The sequence below is a fragment of the Falco naumanni genome, chromosome 4, assembly GCF_017639655.2.
Source record: "Falco naumanni isolate bFalNau1 chromosome 4, bFalNau1.pat, whole genome shotgun sequence".
Lineage (NCBI taxonomy): Eukaryota > Metazoa > Chordata > Aves > Falconiformes > Falconidae > Falco > Falco naumanni.
Window position 1 is genome coordinate 99,319,308 of NC_054057.1, and position 12,727 is coordinate 99,332,034.

General features: G+C 42.3%; 1 protein-coding gene across 2 annotated transcripts in view; it reads right to left on the bottom strand.

Moving 5' to 3' along the window:
- PRKAR2A (protein kinase cAMP-dependent type II regulatory subunit alpha) overlaps nt 1–10,673 on the bottom strand; it is a 68,649-nt gene extending 57,976 nt beyond the window's left edge. Inside the window, exons 1-2 of one of the 2 annotated variants that reach the window (XM_040589321.1) lie at nt 10,298–10,550; nt 8,340–8,364 (exon numbers count right to left, since the gene is read on the bottom strand). In XM_040589321.1, the coding sequence (XP_040445255.1) occupies nt 8,340–8,364; nt 10,298–10,429 (157 nt within the window). In that variant the 5' untranslated portion in view covers nt 10,430–10,550. Of the gene's footprint in view, nt 1–8,339; nt 8,365–10,297 lie in introns of both variants that reach the window. The other variant, XM_040589320.1, reaches the window with a different exon arrangement.
- Between the last annotated feature and the right edge of the window lie 2,054 nt (nt 10,674–12,727).

A 12,727-nucleotide genomic window follows, 5' to 3' on the forward strand; every position in this document is an offset into this window, starting at 1 on the left:
GATAAACAAACAAATCATAAGCAAAAATAACTTCTGTACCGCAACTCAAAACAATGTATTTTATATCTTTTCTTCTTTCAGATTTGTACTTCTAACAATATTAAGTCAACATATATATATATTTAAAAAGGGTATAACTGTAAAAAGAATAATCTCCATGTAAAAAAGTATTTTGATGGACCACTCCCCACACACACACACTTTCAGTAATTGCATCCTGTGCAATCTGACAAGAAGAGGATTTTGGGGAAAGAGGGAGGGTGAAGACAGACGGATTTGTCCTCTTTCCTAAGAAGGGATAATAGTAAAAATCAGTGTGTTCTCCCCAGATCAGGGAAAATCCTTCTATAGAATAGCAGAATCATTGAGGCTGGAAAAGACCTTTAAGATCAGAGTCCAACCATAAACCTAGCACTGCCAAGTCCACCACTAAACCATGTCCCTAAACCACACCTACAATGCTCATGAATGTTTGAAGTCACTGCAAGAGGGCACAAGTTAATATTGATTCCAACATAAATATGCCAGTAACAAAAGAAATTCCCTAACCAAAGTGAGCTGCAGCAAGTGGCAAGTACTAAATGGTTCAGCTTCCAGATGAACTGATCTTTAGTAGAAGAACTTCTAGCATAAAGCTCCCCAAGGTCACTGTTACATACTACTTCAAAGTAAAAGGTACACAAATCTTTTAGTTATGAGAAGTTAACAATGCCTGCATGTAAAAGATACAAAAAGTTATAAAAACCCACTAGCAAAGACAGTACACATCATACAAAGTTATCTTTTTTCATAGCACTATGAAACAATAACATGTGGTACAACACATTAAATGTTTTTAGCAGCAAGAAATTGATACTTAACAGGGACATGAGAGACGTTCACACAGAATACAAAAGAAACAGAAGTAAGGTTTATGGCTGTTTATGATAAAGTTACACAATTGCAAGATTAAAATCATTATACAAGTTATACCCAGTGATGCTTAATTTTTATATCTTTCAGAAACTGGAGTATCTAAAGCAACATCACCACTCTGAAGAGTATTACGTTTTAGCATTTCAGATCAAGAATACTTGTGGAATCTTTCCATCACCCTTCCACAAAGGTGTCAAAGACAGAAGACTTAATGTTAATCAATTTTAATGAGCCATCTTTCATAACCTATCCCTGAGAAAGCTTTGAATGTTACAAATACTTATGAATTTTAATCAGAAACATTGACAACATGAAACGTTAAAAAACTATTTCAGAACAATTCCTTTCAAAAAAAAAAAAAGGGGGGGGGACAAAAAAAAAAAAAAAAAAAAAAGAGGTAACTCCATGATCTTTGCATTTTTATTCCAGAGCTATCCATGAGACATCTTTCATAGAGAGGTACTCCTCATATCCATCTATGAGAACCTAAGACCGACCAGTTCCTTACACTACCCACATGTGCCCGAGGAAGCAATTCTTCCTGAAAGATCAAGATTAGCCCAAGTGTTGCCCACAGAAATGGCAATGTGTACTGGAGCTCCCAACAGGGAAGAAAAAAGAAATACAACCAAAACCACGCACACAAATATTTGTATTTTTCATTTCTTAAAATCTTTTCTATGGAATAGTTTTCTCAATAGGAAGCATAAAACAATATGCTAATCCCAAGGGAGGAAGAACCAAAATGGAAATGAAGGGCCATTGTGACATCCTGCTTTATAAGTCTGTCAATACACAATCACCAACAACAAGGAACTTGGCATTATAGTTTATTCAAAAAAACACAGGAAAACTACAGAGTAGTTTCTCAACCCTCATCTAAAAAACACAGTTTACACACCAATCTCCAGACATGTTTTTAGAATGCTCTGCACCAAGAGAAGCAGTACTTTGTGCTTTTCAATCCTTCACTGCATGCACCGTTCAGAGGACAGAAACAGTTACTGATGGAAGAATATCTTTTTACCAAAGCCAGCACTTCATCTCCAACTTGCAATGCTAATCCTTCTTCACACAAGGTTTAGAGAAATTATCTTGTGACAATTTGCTCAATTTTGCTGGTAAAGCCCCTGAACACGGACCATCTTGGTTTGGACTTCACCAACACCCAAAAAGGAACGCAGGGTTCCAGACTTCTCTAAGATGACCTCAAAACAAAATCTGACATCAGGCCAGTTGGAAAGGGAGTTCCTGCAGGCTTCTGAGGAGAAGTGAAGCTGTTCTTCAAACCACCCTCGCAAAGTTAACAGGAAATAGAAGGAGGGAATAGAGTGGCTTAAATTGTTTTATAAAAATAAAACCCAAGTTCGTTGTTGTTTTTAAATTATCACAAAAACAACGCTACAGAAGGCATACTTGCAGTCCCTCCCACATGCCATGAAGGCAGGCTGTTCCTAGCGATGTCTTCCTGGCTAAAGGGAATTTCCAAGTCTATATGCAGAGCAGAATTGCCACTACTCATTTGCAATTTCTACACAGAAATGTTCCAGTACGGAAAGAGCTAGCAGCAAAACTGCTACTAACACAATGCTGGGCTTTATTATACACGACTTTACCGTATATTTATGAAACAGAGGCCAAATCCCAGCAGTATGATAACTGTTAAGACAGGCTTGGTTTCTTCTGAATCTCTTCTCTAAGTATCCTAACCATTAAAGCACACAGAGGACACTGCCATGATCACCATAATTTTCACCACCTCACAGAAGTGACCACAACTCAGCTGTTCTGTGTAACAGCTTTCTGAAGTTTCCACCTGACAGTCTCTTTCAGATCCATACTTTTAAAAGAAAATGATCCTTGTGCGTTAAAGGATCTCGTAAGCACAGACCCTTTAGTAGAATTAGTATCTTGGTGCCAGAGTCTTTTATACATGGGTGTTTCAACCACACTCAGGTTTCTCAAATTCCCCACTAGTTACTTTTCTAACCAATGTTCTTATGATTATGATTTACAATTTACCTTGTCTGTTTCATATTACAGTGATGCATAAAGATATTAAAAATACAGAGTGCAGAAGAATACACATCATTTGCTGTGGAAACGATGGTAATGCAGGAAAAAAGAAGGAATCACAGAATCTTGATGTATCAAAAAACCTCAAACAATTCTTATATACCAAAAAAGTACTGATGCAAAGCCAGGCATGGAACACAAAGATGTAAGTGTAGCAGCATATCTAAAGGAATCTAAAGGACCATTAAAGAGGCAAGAATAGCATCCCTCTAAAAGAAGAGCCAGTACGTTTGTCAGAGTTGTATTTGTCATTGTCTCCCTCTTCTTTCACAAAAAAATATGAATGATCATTCATGAAGTTGAAAACATTACTAAAGCCAGTGAGAAACATTCATAGCTCATCTTGGCTACACTTCCAGTCTTCATTTGAATAATGAGAAACTGCTCTTTGTTAAAGATTAATGCCTTTTAATGACTGACTGGTGAATAATTTGAAGTGAGCTTGTTCTCTGTTGTCTCCTCCTCTTCCCCAAGATCTCCATTGTTCTATTTTAGGTAAGAGGGGACAAGTAAACTCCAGTATTAGCAAAAGGGGAAGACAGCACTCTGCAACACTGACAGAATTGTCTCAGCACTCTAATATTAGTTGATTAAATTAAAAAAATAGCACAATTAAAAAGCAGCTAGTATTCAGTACAATATGTGCCACTGCAATACAATAATTTCCTTTAGCTTAATTTTAGAACCAGCTAGAAGAACCCAATTTTAGAAGTTTCATACAATTTTTCTCACAATAAACTTTTTCAACACAGAAACACAAGCTTTTAAGAATTCAGCAATTATTTACAGAGGTTAGTTATCCTCTATAGTTAGTTATGCGCTTTTTACAGGCTAGTACACATAGTAATAGTTTCTATTTGCCCAAAGTAACAGCAGGATGCTAAAAGAGCAGAAACAGAGTCTAGAATTTAATTTATGTCCACAGTTACACCTACTACCAAAAGCTTTTTCAGGAAATACTGAGCTTAACAGTTAAGTGAAAAGTTACTAGATACAACAGACCACAAATATGAATTTAAAATAAATTTAATTTAAAACAAATAAAAGTACTACTTGCTTCCTCACATTTTAGGATGTACAAATCACTTAAGGAAAGCAGAACAATTATGGCAAGCCACTAAGAGGAAACTGGAATAAGAGGATATCTTCCTCAAGATTGTAAGGACTGTGTAATAGATGCTGTAGGAATAGTAAGTGCTGTTTCAAGATGTTAAAACAACACTGTAAACATACCCTGTCAAAACTGGAAGAAACTTGTATTTTAAAATTAACACAGAAGTTCCTCCCCCTTATGTAAATCAATATACATTTAGCAATATCCAGTGATTTCTGCAGATTTCAGTCAACTCAACTACAATTCTGTTTCTCATCCAACCAGCAGCTTTTATCCCTTCACTAGATACTTTTCAGTTCTTTTACTATCTCAGGTAAGAACAATGTATTACACCTGTATTTTAATTAAATCTTCATTTGTACTGAAGATTATGGTCCTTCGGGCTTCATTGAGATACAAATGGTGACTTCCTTAGAACTACATCATTTAGTTAAAAAAGTCCTAGTCTAGCCTTGTTAATAGAGTAAGTACAATCTTAAGAACAAATACTGAAAAGCAAAACACTGTGATAAGCAAATACAAAAGCAAAAAGACCTCCAGAAAAAAGCTTTAGATATTTTTTGCGCGTAACTGAAGAGAAGTGGTATCAGTCTTCCTTAATACTTAAGTTTATCTTCAAAGTTCCCCTGTATGAACAAGATAACTATAGGGAATGAAGCTCCATTAGTAGTAACAGCAGACACTATTTAATCCTTCAGATTTAAGTCAGTGTGAACTGTCTCAGCAAAAGCAAAGAGATGTGCAAGTACAGCAGCCGCACAATGGTAGTCTTTCACTTGGTATTTTTTTAAACCCATTCAAGATGCAATGCTGCCAAGATCTATAAAAATCTGAAAAGTAAATGTAGAAATATAGTCCTCTTAAAACATAGATGCATCGCTAATACTTTGCTTCATAACCGAATTCATGTTATTGATGTAGATCAAGGAATAAATAAAACTCTAAAGACTCTTCTACGCCTTCAGGTTGCTAGGCTCACTTACACATACACCCCTTTAAAACATACTATAAAGAAAGAATGTGTATTTCTTTCTTTGTATGCTATAACTCAAAGGCTTAATACAATTAGATCATAATCTAGAACGTTTTCCTCCCTCTCCCCAAAAATCTAGAAACTGCTCGAGTAGAGCACAGAACACCTTTGTTATAATTTCTATTAAGCTATTAAGCCACATGAGTCAGTCAAATTTCAAAAGAGAAAAAAAAAAGGATGTATCACTAGTAATTATCAGATTATGAAAGTGCGTACAGTGCTACCTAGATTTTAAGTAAAGTAGCTATTCTTTGGTCTGAATTTGCATCATACAATGCATAATACTGTAAAACAGATGTTCTGCAATGAGAGGCTCTTTCAATGTTAAGGACCAAAAAAAAAACCAGAGTGAGGAGAGCGCTACTGTGCTTTACTCCCAGTAAATTAACAATTATGTAGAAAGTACATAGGTGAAAGTACTACCAAAAAGTTAAACATACTTCAGTTTTAAAGGTGACAGTGTCTCATGGGAACACTTGCAATAACCCATGAATCTGAATTACATGTGAAAACTTGAACAGTATTCTTCAGAAGGACCACAACCCTTCTTATGCTATCCTTCAAAAGTCTTGACATCATCTGACTTCTATCATTCAATAAATTAATTTAATTATTTCAGGAAAACAGCAAGAAGTTATGCCTGATCTGTAAACTGACATCGGCAGAGCATAAATGTTTTGTGATTGGTGTAAGACAGTAATTTCCAAGGAATTTCTCAGGACATGTCAGTCAAGTACAGAATAACAAAGCATAAGCAAATGATGCTTAAGAGTAAGAAGTGATCTGAAAGGTTTCATATTTAGCACTTCTGTTAACAATTGAAAAGATAATTATTTCAAAGATGAACTGAGCTCTTACTCTGTATCACATCCAAGATCTAATGACTTAAAAGTGCATTTCCCTACTCCCTTCTGCAACCCCTTTGCTCAGACATCCCTAGTGATGTTTTAAAGATATTTACCAAATCCTTGAATTTTAATTGAGAAGCTCAGTGGAGAACTAAACAGGATCTTTTCACCTGTTCATCCAGATTCATATGCACCATCTTCCTTCATAACAACAGAGCACACTGAAGAGGCTAACTTCAAAAGCAATGTATTAAGAAGTGTTCTCTCTTGCTCAGGGAGCCGCTGAAAAGTGCACGTTTGTTCCTTCAGTATCAAGGTAAAATCCAGGGAGGGAAAAATTTGATTTGCACTAAAATGCCTGTCATTAGTTAAAACATCCAAGTTGCTCAAGTTAGCATATAATCCCAAAAATATTTTAGTTCCACTGTTAGTTATACTTAATATCTCCAAGAATAAACATGAGGTGGGGGGGGATGTGTTAAATTAACTGATTACTGTTACAAACAAGGAGACATAAACCAGAAAGTTAACGGTGCAGCACCTTGCAACTTTGTGCAATTGCCTCACTTGACAGGGATGGAAAGTTGCCTGCCTTCCTTCACATGTACTACTCACAGTAGGTTTCCCAAAGCCAGGCTGAAGTCTCAAACAGTGGACAGACCATTTATGTGCCTTTAGTTTCACAGTATTAACACTTTCATTCAGAGCTGCCTTGTTAAAATTACAAGTGTCATGATCAAGGACACGTTTTAAGAATACATCTGTCCATGGTTACATCCTCAGCCTGATGCTGGAAGTTGTTACTTTGCTTCTTTTCCCTACTCTATCAACTTGTCAATTTTGCAGTTATACCAATCAAGTAAAGGCTCTGAGGAAAGCTTTGTACATACAATTTCTCTGCCACAGCCCACTGGATAAATGTTTCTGGAGGTTTCCCCCCACCCCACTATCATAGTTTTCTTTCCACGCATTCCTTACACTGCTCCACTCTCTGCTGAACAGCTACATCCTGATGTCCTTTGATCACATATACAAAACCAATTAAAATGAGGGATGCAACTCCAGGGGCTTCAGAGAATAAATATAAACCTGGAAGTAATTTCTTGAGTGTCACAAGACAATAGAAGCCTTTTCTGTAGTCTAGTTTCAGTGACTTTTACCAAATTGATGGAGTGCCATTACAGCAGGAAAGGAACCACTGGTGTCACTATGACTACATGAAGTCATCTGCCACATAGCTTACACCAAAGGCCAAGAGCTCGTTCTGATTTTATTTCTTGCTTCTATTACCATATGCACTCAAAGCATACAAAGAAACCAGATAGCTAAAGTGTTCTCTTAACTCATAGCATACAGATACAGCTTAGTGAGACACACAAATACTTGCCAAAAGCAGACACAGTCAAGCATGTTATTTGTACAGACATCTTTCATACCCCCAACATATACAATCAGGTTAATTATTTAAGATAGCTTGAAATTCTCTTAACATAAAAATTTGCAAATTTTTTTCATCTTTATATTTAAAAGCAGCCATTTATATTTAAAACATCCATTTGACCTGTCTTTGCAATTTGAAGGTAATGAAGTGTTAACTTAGGAAAGTACAGTGAAATTTATTTAAGTCTTTCCTAACTTGTCCAAGATGAAAAAATGCAAAATAAACAGTACTAGGGTTTGTCCATTGAGATTATATGAGTCTCTCATTTTGTGTTTTCTCTACCCTTAAGTGTCTTTTAAATGCTAAGCAGTCTGTAAGCACACAAGATCTGGTCTTCCACAACAAGGCAGAAGTATTGTCCTAGCCATACTAGTCATAGAAGACAGAGATATCAGAACCTCCAACTTAACATTTTCTCTTTAATAAAGCCTTCTATAACAACAGTTACAATGGAAATCTAAAAGATACATGGCCATGGTTGACTGCCACCCACACTGTTAAACAGCGTAAGAAAGAATTTTTTCCCTGACCCTACAGAGACCCTCTCCTGCCGTTAAATAGAACGCTGCACTCTTCCTCCCCCAGGTCTTTGAAACTGTAAGGACGGAATAGCGTGGGTTTTCAGATAAGAAGCAAGACAGCATTACTGACTGTGCCACTTGCCTAAAGGGCTCTGACTACAAGTGACACTGACCAGCCTTGTTAATTTAATTTTCTAAGATAGAAAGATGATGAGCGGGAACTTGAAGTAAAGGTACCACCTTTCCACTTTGGACAGCCTCACCATATAAGCTGTATGTGAAAGACTGTTAGTCACCATCAAGTTTTTCGATTTTTATCTGAAAACATTTAATTTCAGAAGATCCTTCCAGCTGCTGTTGCCAACATTCATGAGGAAAATTTTACACTTACTTTCCTGAAGAAGGTCTTTCAAACCCTAAAACAAAATAAAAGGACAAAGAAATAGAAAAGATGCTTTCAATGACATGAAAAGCTCTGGTGGAGTGGTGCTTTTTGTTTATGTTTTTTGTTTTGGTTGGTTGGTTTTTTTAAAAAGGAAAACACTATATACAAAGATATTGCACATTTTTAAAAATCACATCCAAGTATTTACTGCAATTTTTCCATTTTAAAATAATACATTATACAGGAAAATGTAATTTCTTGTATATTTAGAGATGCTTGCTGTCTTGGGTTGCAGGACAAACAAAATCATTTGTAATTATTAGCATAAATCTGCGCTCACACTTGCACATCCCCTTAACTTCAAAGTCACTACCAGTGTCCATCTTTTCACCCTACACCTTTCATCTTTTCCTCTTCATGCCCTAAACAGAACCTCTCTATCATTAGAAAAAAATAAACATTGAAATCTAGACAGGAATTGCAAACTGCTTTTTAATTCATTCTGACTGTACATTTTATTCTTGTCCTCTTGCATATTCCATGTCCTGTTTAGGTTGTATATTTTCACAAGCAGAAACTATGTTTTACTTTGTGAAGTTCCCAGTCTAAAAGGACTGAAAAATAGCTGGTCTCTCAACACTTCCTTAATAAAAACAATTACCTGTTCCACGGTTTAATTTTTTCTTGTTTCTCTAAAACTGTTAACCAGAGAACAGACATTGAGAACGCATTTTATCCCCAAGGTGACATATAGTAACTGGTCTAAAAGAGGATCCTTTATCAATAAAAGTCAGAAACCTTTACTTACGTTAGAGGTCAAGGGCACAAGACTTCCAAATGAGGGTACTGAAAGCTTAAAAGAAGCAAGCCTTTTCTCACCTTTTCCTCCCCCCTTAAGTTACCTTCAAATAACAAGTACTCAGTAATTTCTGGTCCAAAATTCTGGGTATGCCAAGTACCACCATACAAAAACATTTTAAATAACTTTTTGCACTGAAGCTCAATTACAGCCCAAGTAATAAACGCTGTGCATTGCACAACACACACAGTACGTTTTGACAGAATAAAAAATGGGAGTATCACAAGTGGTGTTTCATTGTCTAGCTCAGAGAGCGCGTATCTTAGCTACAATACGAACAGGAGTATACAGATGGGTTTGAATTGTTGCTATTTAGCAACACGTTAGAAAGTTATTTCAGTGCTTTGTAATAACCAATTCAAAGCATGCAACAGTGGCAATAAACGTCCCCAGCTTCAGTGAAACACTTGTCCACGCTGATGTAAAGACAGAAACGTAAAGATAAGTACAGAAGAGATTGCACAAGAACACATGATCTTCCCTATCACATGCCTGGCATGGCTCAATTCACTGTGATAACCCTGCTCAGACCCCAGGCGCGATTTTGGCCGTTACAGGGCAGCTCCGTGCATCTGCTTTCCGCCACCCCGCCCAGGGAAAGGGCGGCTTGCTGGAGCCCGCAGCCCTAACGCCAGGGCGGGCGAGGCTCTTCCCGGCGGGCGGCCAGTGCTGCGAGCGCACCGCTCCGCACGGCACGGAGCGGCGGCGGGAAGGGCCCCCCGGGGCCGCCCGGCAGCGCCCGCCGCCGCACAACGGGGCCACCGGGGCCGCGGCCGGAGCCTCCCCCCATTCAATCCCTCCCGCTCTCGCCCTGCAGCCCCCAGCAGCATCGGCCGCGGCAGCGGCACCGAGGACGGGGCGGCGGAGGCGCCTTTCCGGGCTGCTTCCTCCCCGGGGGGCAGGACCCCGCTGCTCCGGGCCCTTCCTCACCGCCCCGGGCAGCCCCGCGCCGCCTCCTCCCGGGCAGCCGCCCACAGCCCCCCGCCGCCGCCCCGGGCAGCCCCTCGCAGCCTCCTCCCGGGCAGCCGCTCACGGCCCCAAGCCGCCGCCCCGGGCAGCCCCTCGCAGCCTCCCGCCGTCTCCTCCCGCCGCCGCCGCCACTTACGCTCGAAGTCGGAGTCCGAGTCCTCGTCGCCGCGGTCGGGCTCCTCCTCGCCGTTGGACTCGGTCTGCATGGGCTCCCCGTCGAAGCTGACCACCCTGCGGCCGCCGCCGGCCGCCTCCTGATCGCGGGCATCTCGCAGGCGGGCGAAGTAGTCGGCGGCGAAGCCCAGCAGGTCGGACGGCCGGTGCCGCAGCACCTCCACCGTGTAGCCCTGCAGCAGCTCGGTGAGGCCCGGCGGGATCTCGATGCTCATGGTGCCAGGGGACCGAGGAGGCCGCCGCCTTCCCCCCACCCCCCCGCCCGCCCCCTCGGCGGCCGGCTGTGGCGGCGGCGGGCTCGGGGGCCTCGCTCCGCGGGCGCTGACTGACTCCCGCCGCTCCGGTCACACGCGCCGCGCCGTGAGGGGAGGGGGGAGGGGGCGGGGAGCCGGGACGGTGGGCACCGGCTGCGCAGGCGCGGGAGCGGGCGCGGAGCCAAGGGCCGCGCACGCGCCGAGCGCGGGGAGGCGCGTGCGTCACTGCGAGGCGCGGCGCGAGCCGGGGGAGCTGAGCCGGAGGGAGGGGGGGGGGCGGCGGGGCCGGAGGGGGGGGGGCGGCGGGGCCGGGGGGGGGGCGGCGGGGCCGGGCCGGGCTGTAGCGCTGCTGCAGCACCCGCGGCCCTGCCCGGCCGGAGCGGGGCGTGGGGAACCGTGGCCGTCCGTGCCAAGCCGTGACTCCGCCGGCCGGCGGGCAGGGGGCCTCGCCCTGCCCTCCCCTCCCTCTCCGCGTTCCCCGGCGGCGGCCCCGCTCGCCGATCGCTTCGCGTTCCTCGCGGGGGTGTTTCGGGGCTCGCCAGGAGCCGGTTTAGTGATCCTGGTCACTAATCTAAACCTCGATCTAATCCTCAATTGGAATTAGGTTGAGGAGCTCCGATCCCTGCGGTTTAACGTCAGAATCAAGGCGTGAAGGGAACGTTCTTGAAAGCAGCGTGCACAGAAGCAGCAGTGCAGGTCTTCACACCTGCGGGTAAAAGCCGATGAAGCCACAAAGTCACCATCCCTGAAATGCCAGCGGCAGCGCTGACCTGCGCCGTGCCGAATGCCCCAGAGCATTACAGAAATTCAGAAAAGGGAAAACATCATTGCTTGTATGTGTGAGCTTTGGAGATACCGATTGCTGTGTCACTAAGTGTGCGCTGTTTGGATTTTTGCACGTACTTACGCAAAGCCTGTCGGCAGCGTGTGCCTGCAGTGGGGTCGGGGGACACCGGCCCCTGGGGACTGGTGGGGCTGGGAAGCCCATCCTGGGAGAAAACTGGGAAGCCCATCCTGGGAGAAAACGGGCCTGTGCAAACGTGAGTCAAAGGGAATGGGGATGCTGGCTTAGTGATGCTGCTGCATGTTTTCAGTGTAAATATTTTTCCTTAATTCCTCTTTTGTTTCAGCAGTAAGGGGGCAGAAAGTGGCTTGTACTCAAAATACAAAATTCCACTTGGAGGCCTAGGACTGGCTGAGGCCATTAACTCTGTTTTGGTTTTGTTTGCTCGTGTGGCAAAGGGTGCCCTTGCTCTTCCAGCTGGTTGTCGCCATGCTCCCACACAAAGACAGCCTGTTCATTGCCATTCCCCGGGGGCACAGCAGCGGGTCCCAGAACACCTCGGTGCCCCAGTCGTAGCTCTTACGGACTTCATCCTCAGGGTGGGAATCTCATGGCGCTTACTGTGGCACCCAGCCTCTCTGGTGAAAGCTGTTCGCTGTAGCACAGAGAATACAGTATTTCTACGCCGAGTAAGATTGCATCTCATATCCATACAAATGAATAAATAAAAAGCAAGCACAGGAGGTAGATTTGCCACATCCCATCAGTTGATCTGGAGATTATGCATGAAGCCGTTTCTCCTCATTTTTATTCTTCTCTACAGCAGGCACAATAAATTGCTGTATCCCTTTTCTCAAAAGATAATTGATACTGATTTTTCATTTGCCACTCCTACCATATTATCTTTCTGATGGTCTCAAACACTACAAGAGCACATTTCACTGCTCAATCTGTATGCTTCAACTAGAGATAGAACGGGTACAGGGAATGGTTCTGATCAACAAGAAAACAGCATTTGGTTAGTCCCCCACATCTTTCCTTTGCCAGTTGAGTGCTGAAGATATTGCTGGTGGTGAAGAGGTAAAAATTTAAAAATGCTGTAAAAATGAAAAAAATACTAAAAAAAAGCATTGACAAGTAAGGTCAGAGGAAGAAAGAGAAAGTCTTAATTCCAAGAGAATACACTTATTTTTCTTTCCCACTCTCTTGCACAACAGCCACCTGACAATTGCTTGCTTTTGGCATTAGTCAGCTCTTGTATTGGGTTTTAACATTTGTTGATAATTTTCTCTCATTTGTGCTGGTGGATATAAATCTGTTTATTTATATGAAAAAATGTGTTACACCGGTAAAT